The sequence below is a fragment of the Hakea prostrata genome, chromosome 1, assembly GCF_041222555.1.
Source record: "Hakea prostrata isolate BN-2017 chromosome 1, UWA_Hpros_2, whole genome shotgun sequence".
Taxonomy (NCBI): Eukaryota; Viridiplantae; Streptophyta; class Magnoliopsida; order Proteales; family Proteaceae; genus Hakea; species Hakea prostrata.
Genome location: NC_142600.1, coordinates 4,350,650 through 4,361,272, shown reverse-complemented (window position 1 = coordinate 4,361,272; position 10,623 = coordinate 4,350,650). Strand labels below are relative to the sequence as shown.

Genomic DNA, 10,623 nt, shown 5'->3' with positions numbered 1-10,623 from the left:
GGAAGGGGAGAGCAAGAGATGAAAGCTGAAGTTGTTTACTGGTCGTCCGTTCCTGGTGTCCTCTGTCTTCACAACTTCCCAAGGCGAACCCTACAGCATTTGCCACATTTCAGAAAGAAGAGATCGTTCAGGAAGAATAGTGAGCGGCGATCCTGCAAGTATTTTTGTGTTTTTCAACAGAGAGTCAACTCGGACGTCGTGCCTGGATTTGTCATCCAAGGTCAGATCTACTGCAGAAATGGCGAGTCGTCATCCGGCAGTTGGGCACATTTCAACTTGCATAGTAAAACCAGTTTCGGTCCCAGAAGAAGCAGAACAGCCTTTCCACTTGACTCCATGGGAGTTCTCCTTGCTCAACGCGCACTACATTCAGAAGGGTCTTCTCTTTTCCAAGCCTAAGCCTTCACTGATCACTACCATAGATACTTTTATCGAACACCTCAAGGAATCCCTTTCTCGCACCCTCGTGCATTTCTTTCCTCTGACAGGCCATCTCGTTACCCATAAACAAGAAAACCCATCTTCTTACTCGATTTCAGTCGATTGTAAGAACAACCCAGGAGTGGAGTTTGTCCACGCTGTTGCAGATCATGTAACCATGGCAGATATACTCTCCCCAGCTCACGTTCCCCGGATCGTTCGATCGTTCTTTTTGCACGGCGAAGCTATCAACCACGATGGCCATACTTTGCCTATGCTTGCTGTGCAAGTGACCGAATTAGTGGACGGAATCTTCATTGCATGCTCTGTAAACCATGTCGTCAGTGATGGAAATTCCTTCTGAAATTTCTTTTATTCATGGGCAGAGGTATGCAGAAGAATGGTCAAGGGAGAGGGACATCATGATCAAATCTCACGATGGGCATGGCCCCGGAATCAATTTACCTTATTCTCACCATGACGAGTTCATTGAGAGATACCAGCCACCCATGGCACTCCAAGAGAGGTTTTTCCATTTCTCACCACAATCGATAGCAAAGCTCAAAGCTAAAGCCAATGCAGAATATTGCCGCAACTCCAGCACCATATCCTCTTTCCAGGCCTTATGTGCACTCGTCTGGCGATCTGTGACTCGTGCACGTAGTCATCTACCCAGTCACCAGGAAACGATTTGCAGCTTTAGCACAGATAGTAGATCAAGACTGAGCCCACCATTACCCTCAAACTACTTTGGAAGCTGCGCTCAGTCTGTGAAAGCAACGACCACCGTTGGAGAAATTCTGAGCCATGGATTTGGGTGGGCAGCGTTGCAATTGCATGAGGCTGTAAAAGCCCACACCGACGGCAAGGTCAGGAGTTGGTTGAAGGATTGGATGAAGAGTCCTTCAATTTTCCCGTTAAGCAAAATTTACAATCCCTCCTTCGTCATCATTGGGAGCTCACCTAGATTTGACATGTATGGGTGTGACTTTGGTTGGGGAAAGCCAGAGGCAGCACGAAGTGGGATTGATAACAAGTGTGATGGAAGAGTGATTTCCTACCCAGGGAGGGAAGGAGGAGGCCATGAATGCCCTTGAGTCCGACCCAGAATTCATGGATGCTGTAACGCTTTCCTAGCAACACCAGATGGCAGATGCACTTGGACTAGCAGTTTCATGTTCTTCCTGGTTCCCAAACTTGTATTAAATTTTTCTATTCGTAATGGAGTGCCATAGCAATGAAGATCAATTGTTGTACTATTTCGTTCAATTTACGTCGTAAATCCATCTATCTCTCGCTACAATTAATGAGAGAAGCTATCTATCAGATATTCTTTGTATGGAATATCAATAATCCTTAAATCTATCTCTTGTCTTTTGATTTTTGGCAATAGCAGGATATTTCACGAGTCTTCTCCACCTGTGTGAATAAAATATTAAATTGATTACATCATTGTTTTACTTTATGCATTTGGGGTTTTACACTTGATTAAAATATTAAATGAGTTAATCATTATTCACTTTTGCATTTGGCTTTTTGTTTTAAAGAGGGTTTAAAATTTTAAAATAATTATTTCAAGTTTCCAAGCGGGAAAGGTGAAACGTAAACTACAAGTTATACAACTTTTGATTTTCGAGCTAGTGTAGAGATGTAGTCATGTAGACTTGCATGTTTACAACAAATTCCTGAAGCAAAATCCGTTGAGTGCAAGTTCAGTTTGTTAACGGTGGATCAATTTAGTCAGTGGAGCAAAGCAGCAAAAGAAGAGAAAAAAATAGCTGGTGATCAGAAAGTAGCGGTTATGGCTTTGGTGCGATCATATTTCAAACCATTTTTCTCTTTTTCTTGATCAGAAAAATACAGGATTTCTCTTTTTTTGCTTCAATCTTCTCCTTTTGTTTTTTAGGGCTTTGTGCAACTAGAACTATTTCCTTGCACTTCTTTTTTATCAGAAAAATTGAAAACACAAGAGGGTTCCTTTGTAATCTATTACGTAACAGAAATCTAAGGAGATGGAGATGGTTAGAATGAAAGAAAGAGACATCGAGGGAAATTTCCTGCAATATTCGGTAAATGTAGGTTTCGCCGTTGATTTCAGGTTGAAACGTTCTGCTACGTTTCAAACTGAGCGAATTCACCGAAACTTCCTTTCGTGGGTATTAGACAACCTGTCTTTCTTTTTTTGGTAGAAAGACAATCATGCATCTCGCTAATTATCTCAAGCCCGTTTAGTTACATGAGTCTGAAAATTTCAAATATAGAGATTTCAAATTTGTGGAGTCATAATTCATGAAATTAACTATTTGATTAACCTAAATTTGTGGATTCATCCTAAAAACTATTTTTAGTAGACGTTGATTTTTGTGACTGCGCAAATGTTTAACACTTTTATAGTTCACCCAAAACCCATAAATCTACAAATTTACATTTTGAACGTAAGAAGATGAATCTCTAGATTTCATGAATCTAGGAATTTTCACAACTAAATGGGTAAGAATAGACACCCGAAAATTAATCTAAACAATTAAATAATCCATAAGCATAACACAATTGATTAAAAAAAAAATCTCATTTTCAAGCCAATGGGCAGTGTACATCATTTTAAAATTTTAAGTAGGACGCCTGACCCATGACGCTAGTTGGAAATGCAAATTTCCGTCTTTCGCCCATCTGATCTGACGATAGAAGTTGGGAAAATTACGTGATTAGCTACTTTTATGTTTTTCCTTACAAAAATAGTCACTCAATGTTTCACTTTATAAACTAGTTAAAATTGAGTTTGCATTTACAAAACTAGCCAAAATAGTGTTTTTTCACCTCTGTGGACATTTTCCCTTAAAATTGACCATATTGGCATAGGGGTGAAAATGTCCAAAGGGTATGAAAAAATAATGACTTTTCCTTTTGGACAAAATAGTGATTTTTCAACTCGATGTGATCAGTTTTAGGGATAAAAAAATATCCAAAAAGGTGAATAATTAATATTTAACTAGTTTTGTAAATGCAAACTCATTTTTAGTTAATTTTGTAAAGTGAAACACTGACTAACTATTTGTAAAGGGAAATCTAAAAGTAATTTTCCCATAGAAATTCCCATTTCCTGATTTACAATCTTTTCCAAAATAAAAATCTGGAACCCACCTTCGTTGACAGTTGACAGACTTCTTCACGGTTCTATGAACTACGAACAGGTTTTTAGTCAATCCGAATCAACGGTGACGAATTCCGCCGATTTCTGCCAATTTCAACATAATTTTCACAATTTCCAATCGATTTCGCTCGATCGATTCGATTCCGGATTCTGTTATTTGCTAATCTGTCGATTCTACTATCTGAAACCTTGTGAAATGCAGAGCGAAGTTTCAACATAGGTTCCTAATCCTTAATGCAGGCGTTATTGAAATCTAATCTAATTCCCCAAGAACAAATGCAGCTGCTAAAAGACCCTCGCCACCTTGGGGCGGCACTGTACGGTCTGTACTACACTACTTTCTGTGCCGGCGGCAAAAAAGAAGTCCTCATCACCAACTGCAGCGGGCAAAAATCCAATTCCAACCAAGCAGTCACGACGAACACGGCCGTGATAATGGCCAAGTATAGAGTCCTCAAGATAGACCCATGAAGGAAAGCCAGAAATAGAATCACAATGACCGCTGGTAAAGTTTAGGAGCCTAGAAGGTCGGTCTTTTTGCCCCTTTTCATTTTTTGACTTTTCAACACACAAGTGACTTGCAAATGATTCTTCATGTCCGTTCCAGGCCACTGAAACTTATATTATTTTCTTTGGAATTTGAATTCATGGGGGTTCTTACCAACCGTGGAAATATTACGCCTACACCATTCCTGCAACAATATTCAGTTTCACCAAAACTAGAGAGGTCAGAGAGTTCCAGGTATTGAGTGTTATGTAATGGCTTTTTACCATGGTTTCATCATCTTCCATGTCCTAGTTGATCCGTTTCTCTCGCCATCTTCCTGGTGTTTAATGCCCATTGTTTTGTGTCAAAGGAAACGCATGAATGCTGTACATTCGTTCAACCTGGACAGATGATCTCTGTTCTTGTTTTCAGGATTGTGTTTCACTAATAGTTCCAGGAAGAGAAGAACCATCAAGAGTGGCAGAATGAATAGGTGAGACGTTGAACTTAGATTTGTCTTTATTCTGTGCTTCTTTGTCTGTGATCAGCTTAAAGAGAACGTGGAAGGGCAAGAACTGTTTCATAACTTTCTTAGTAATTCCGTGGCTATTGGTGTCTGCCTTTCTTTCTCCCCTGCTTTCCTACTATGATTCTGATTTTGATTTCAAATAGAAAAATTTTAGTATCATTATGGAAAGGCATTACCCTTACCTGCCACTATCAGTGGTTTTCATGATAGATCATTTTTTCCCAGCAGGTCTAACTATATTCCCCTGGTATTCTTTCTTCTTTTCTCTGATCCCTCTCTCATGTGCCATGCAAACTTGCTAAGAATAATCAAACCCATATGCAGCATACCTGAATTCTTTTGGTTTTGTAGTTTTTCTAATGTAAAATCTTGTGTTTGGTTGAATAATCCAACTTGGCCTGAACAGCACTTGTGGTATTTTGGCTGCGATTTCTTCATCCCTGATGATATTATAACATAGATTTTAAGGAACTTACAGTTTCCGTTGGTCTCAAACTCTAGAAGACCTTAGCAACAATACTCAATCTTCTTGTTCTGCAGAAAAGTTATAACGTTCATGCAGTATTTTGATTTTCACAGCTGAAACTAAATGCAGAAAATGGATGTTGCCCATTAGGGTCGGAATTTGTAATTTTCTTTTGGCTTCTCAAACGCAACTTCTTAACCATCAGATTATTCAATTAATGCAGCAGAAAATTTTCTAACGGTGAATAAATAAGTTGCATCATATTTTATAAGTCAACACCTCCCTGGAGCATTTAACCTAGCAACAAATTGTATTAATACAATAGACATGACAAATAGCAACTCCTACTTCATTCATTTGATGATGAACAATATGAATTCTCCTTTGTGATTATTAAATTATGAAACTTGTTTTATTTGGTTGAATTCCTTGTATCCAGCATGCAACAAATCGAGGATATTCTTAATAGTCATCGATATGGCTTTCATTCAGTTTGAGAAGTTTGACCTGGAAGTTAAGTTGGAAGATATGTGAATCTATGAAAGCATGTGGTCTATACAGAGCTGTTCTCGTCCGTCACATCTAATGATGAGTCAACATCTGTCCACTTCGACAGTTTGTTTGGATTTGGGACAGCTGGGGAACAATTCATCATTCGAACTTGGTACAATCTTTTCTCCAAGGTGCATAGCCTCAAATGACACTCTGGGATCTTCAATGTTTTAGCTGCAGATTTAATGGTTAACCAATTATGCTCCTTTTAAGATGATGTCAGCCTTCTCATTTAACTGCAGCACTTTGTTCTATGTTATTTATTGTCAAGGTAAAGAAGTTGAATAATTTCTAATCCATGGGTTTTTTTTTTTTTGCTGCATTGCAGGTGAATATATTTGCATTTGGTCTTCATCAATCACTTGAGTCTCCAATGGTGGATCACCCTGAGGAAGGGTTTGAAAAGAAGGATATGGGCATGGCAAGTCAATCCTCATCATCACACATCCATCCAGATAACCCACCACTTGTTCACAAGGTGGGCATGGCCCCAAGGCAGAAACTCTCGGAGGAAGTCATAGATATTATGAAGGAAACTTTCTTTTCAGATGACCCACTACGTGATTTCAAGGACCAACCACGATCAAAAAAATTCATGCTCGGCATCCAATCTGTTTTCCCGATATTACAATGGGGAAGAGACTACAGCTTAACTAAATTCAGAGGAGATCTTATTGCTGGGCTCACCATTGCAAGCCTTTGTATTCCTCAGGTAAATGAATTGGTTCAAGAAGTTTTTCAAAGTTAAGAACCAAATTTCACATCCACAGACAAATTTAACTCTTCTTCAAACTATTGAAATAGGACATTGGGTATTCAAAGCTTGCAAATCTTGCTCCTCAATATGGGCTCTGTAAGTTTCTATATTACTCGTTGATATCTTACATAGTCTTATATGCCTGTAATAGATTTATATGTTATTATTATTCTCTTTTTCTATTTCTTTCTGTTCATGGAACCTTGCAGACTCCAGCTTTGTTCCACCACTAATTTATGCTTTCATGGGGAGTTCAAGAGATATTGCCATTGGACCAGTTGCTGTCGTCTCTCTTTTGCTAGGAACCATGCTCCAAGATGAGATTGATCCCATTAAAAATGCAGTTGACTATCGTAAGCTGGCTTTCACAGCTACTTTCTTTGCTGGAATCACTCAAGCAACACTTGGGATTCTCAGGTTATGATTCAGTATTGAGGCTCCTTCATTGCATGTTCTACCTGATTTATAGTATTTAACAAGATTAAATTGGTTCTTGTGTCCTATGTTTAGATTGGGTTTCTTGATTGACTTCCTATCTCATGCTGCAATTGTTGGGTTTATGGGAGGGGCTGCCATTACAATTGGCCTTCAACAGCTTAAAGGCTTTCTTGGCATAAAGGACTTTACCAAAAACAGTGATCTTGTTTCAGTTGTGTACTCAGTTTGGGGCTCAGTACATCATGGAGTAAGCCATCTTTCACTCTTTCATCCTTTGTTGGATTGGCAGGATTAATGGGTGCAAGCATCTAATATAACCTTGTGCATTGTTGAATAGATCCATAGTTTCAAATCAGAGTAACTGAACTTTTACTGCTTTTTCCAGTTGAACTGGCAAACAATACTTATAGGAGCATCATTCTTGGCTTTCCTTCTGTTTGCCAAATACATTGTGAGTCTGAACTCATGTACCTATATATTTGCCTGGATTTTATAGGGTTGAAAGTCCTTGTCTGACCCTTGCGTGGTTTGATGGAAAACAGGGGAAGAAAAATAAGAAACTTTTCTGGGTACCGGCAATTGCTCCATTGATCTCTGTTGTTGTATCTACATTTTCTGTGTATATTACCCGTGCAGATAAAGAGGGTGTCCAAATTGTAAGTATTAGGTATTATTATTATTTCTTTTCTTTCTTTATTTTACTGAATTTTCAATTTCAGAACAACGATTTATAGTAGACCAAAATCTCTGGTAATTTATGAAGGTGAAAAATATAGAAAAGGGTTTGAACCCATCATCAGTGAAGGAAATATATTTCACCGGAAAGTACCTGGGGATAGGAATTAAGATCGGTGTTGTGGCTGGCTTTATAGCATTGACGGTAAGTGAACTTTGTTGCCCATCTCTTTGGTTTGTCCAGAAAATTCTTAGGAGATTCGAGTTTCCCGCTCTAAAGACAAATCCTATGAATGTATCAGGAAGCTATTGCAATTGGAAGAACATTTGCATCCATGAAGGACTATCAAATTGATGGAAACAAAGAAATGGTGGCATTGGGACTGATGAATGTTATTGGTTCAATGACTTCTTGCTTTGTAGCTACAGGTATGAAAATAATCTAAGGAACTCTTGCCATTATATCACCCGGAAAAATTCAAGAATAAATCATGAGATTTAATAGACCATGTTAAAGTTACGGTAGATATCTGGTAAGAAATTGTCTAGATATGTCACTTGTGGAAAAGGAGTTGGGCCTGATAGATCCATACTAAAAGAAGACTCAATCAGATTCCTGGATTGCAATCATCAATTTATCAGAAAGGAAAAGGAGGTAACCACTAGTCTAGCTCCTATCAAGATGGCTGGTGATGATTGAGAGACTAGAGGGGTCAAACTTTTGCATCATAGAAACACCATCGGAAAAGCTTGATTCAAGAGAGAGAGAGAGTGGCACACCCTTGTGTAAGAATCCAAATGTACAGTTTCTATTTGTGGTTATGACTATTGAGCTTTTTCACTTGCAGGTTCATTCTCTCGATCTGCTGTGAACTACATGGCAGGCTGCCAAACTGCTGTCTCCAACATTGTGATGTCCTGTGTCGTTTTACTAACCTTAGAACTCATCACACCTCTCTTCAAGTATACCCCAAATGCCATTCTTGCTTCTATCATTATATCTGCCATTGTTGGCCTCATCAACATAGAGGCTGCTTTGCTCATATGGAAGATCGATAAATTTGACTTTGTTGCTTGTATGGGAGCCTTCATTGGTGTAGTTTTTTTTTCTGTTGAGATTGGTCTCTTAACTGCAGTAAGGAATCAAATTTCTAACCTTTGACATTATTTTCCCATGTTTGTGTAGCTGAAACTGAAAGGTGTCTCTGTTGTTTATGACAGGTCTCCATATCCTTTGCTAAAATACTCCTACAGGTGACAAGACCAAGGACTGTAATACTTGGTAACATTCCCAGGACAAAAGTTTACAGGAATGTCCAACAATATCCAGAGGCGACAAAGGTTCCTGGAATACTGATTGTGCGGGTTGATTCAGCAATCTATTTTACAAATTCTAGTTATGTAAGGGAGAGGTAAGGAATGAAGTTTCTCCATCTTGATGCACTTTACTTCTCTCTAAATCTTCTTACAAACTGCCACATGTCTTGCTTTATATAGTATTTGGATTTCCTGTTTTACAAACTACAGAATAATTATAAAGTTGAGGAGTTAAAACCCAAGTTATCCGTGCATCCATCACTATCTTCACTATTTCTGGCTACTCATGATCCTATAGAAAGGTCAAGGCCCAATGTTTTCTAGGCCTTTCCAATGGGAAAGGTGAATCATATTGGAAAATCCAGAAGGTCTGATCTATGTACTATGTGTGAGTTTCCGTTGGACAATCCAAAGCTCAATAATCGAATAGGTTAGGATGGTTAGGGATTTTCCAACCAAGTTTTGAATAGTTAGGAATATAAATGGGTAGTCAAAAATATGTGTTTAATTTGTGTTCGTTATCACTTCAGGGAATCTGTAGTCAAAAGTTTGGTCTTTGGAAAATATTTAATCCTTTCGAAATCGAATCAAATGCAGACATAGCTGTTACGTTCAATCTGAAATAGCTCCATTTGTATCCCTGTTAGGTTGATTAGAAGATAATTCGATGTCTTGCTTCTTTAGTTAAGTTATAAACCTTTTTAGTCTTTTTGTTGTCGTGCAACAATACACTCTGAAAGAGTATTACTTCTAAGTGGTCCTCTCTTATTCAAAAATTTCAATCTTCTGCGGTCTTAGTAGGAGTTTTTGATTTAGTCCAACTTCCTAGAGAACCATGGAAAGAAAAAGGAACTCACCCCAGACTCCCTTTCTTGCAGAACCTTGCGGTGGCTAATGGATGAGGAAGAAAAATTGAAAGCAAATGATATACCAAAAATCCAGTTCTTAGTAATCGAGATGTCACGTGAGCAAACTGACTTGTTTCTCATGCTCGCTCTCTTTTCTGCTATGAAGCATGTCAATCACAATTGTGTTTATGTTGCAGCTGTTACTGACATCGACACTAGTGGCATCCATGCCTTAGAAGAGTTGAACAGGAGTCTCCAGAAGAGAAGTGTTCAAGTAAGCAACACAAATAGCCTTCTTATACATGTGAACTTCAATGTCACAGAGTGAGAATCCTGATACATGCATGGCCTCCAACTTAAACCTCTTTGTTATGCCTGTTTGTTTGGTAATTTTGTTTCTGTTACATTTGCTCGTCTGGCATCCAGACATGTGTCGAATTGAGAAGAAAAAAAATTTGAATTTCCAAAACGTGTTCTCATAGAAGGTAGCACCATAATCAAACCTAGTAGTCCTTAATGAAATTTGAGTTTTATCTCATGTTTTTGTCATCAGTTTGTCATAGCAAATCCTGGGCCAGTGGTGATAGAGAAGCTTCACGCATCAAAATTTACAGAGTTGATCGGAGAGAACCGTATCTTCCTCACAGTGGCAGACGCAGTGATGACATGTGCTTCAAAGATGGAAGAAGAAGCTTGATGACAAGATTCTAATGATTGATCCTTACAACCTTGCCGAATTTTTCCACCAAGAACCTTCGCACAGAATCAAGATGAGCCATGAAGTGTTTGTATGTAAAAGGAGTTAGAAAAAGGCTGGTTTAGGTGGGTCACTTTAACCTTCGAAAAGACAGCACGGCACAAGGAGCTGCTCAGGGAAGAAATTGAATTTAGTGAAGCACTCCCTCTCTCTCTCTCTATACTTGTATGCCTTTTTTTTTTTTTTTTTTTCCTTTCTTCGAATTGCATTAGAAAAGAAAGCATAT

At 38.5% G+C, this 10,623-nt stretch overlaps 1 protein-coding gene and 1 pseudogene across 1 annotated transcript; both read left to right on the top strand.

Moving 5' to 3' along the window:
* Nucleotides 1–1,557, top strand: LOC149026815 (putative acetyltransferase At3g50280; annotated as a pseudogene).
* A 4,389-nt stretch (nt 1,558–5,946) lies between these two features.
* Nucleotides 5,947–10,553, top strand: LOC149026814 (sulfate transporter 1.2-like). Its single transcript, XM_089156460.1, has 13 exons — nt 5,947–6,317; nt 6,410–6,458; nt 6,572–6,779; nt 6,873–7,047; nt 7,186–7,251; nt 7,343–7,456; nt 7,564–7,680; nt 7,778–7,904; nt 8,324–8,610; nt 8,697–8,887; nt 9,671–9,756; nt 9,838–9,914; nt 10,194–10,553. Exons 1-13 carry the CDS (start codon nt 5,979–5,981, stop codon nt 10,335–10,337), a joined length of 1,980 nt encoding a protein of 659 aa, XP_089012586.1. The 5' UTR covers nt 5,947–5,978; the 3' UTR covers nt 10,338–10,553.
* The last annotated feature ends 70 nt before the right edge of the window (nt 10,554–10,623 follow it).

What these genes read in the sequence shown, in the direction of transcription:
- LOC149026814 (XM_089156460.1), top strand. Translation starts at nt 5,979, where the DNA reads ATGGTGGATCACCCTGAGGAAGGGTTTGAAAAGAAGGATATGGGCATG. An exon ending in AGATTGGTCTCTTAACTGCA is followed by an intron (nt 8,611 to 8,696) that starts GTAAGGAATCAA and finishes TGTTTATGACAG; the next exon opens with GTCTCCATATCCTTTGCTAA. An exon ending in TCTAGTTATGTAAGGGAGAG is followed by an intron (nt 8,888 to 9,670) that starts GTAAGGAATGAA and finishes CCTTTCTTGCAG; the next exon opens with AACCTTGCGGTGGCTAATGG.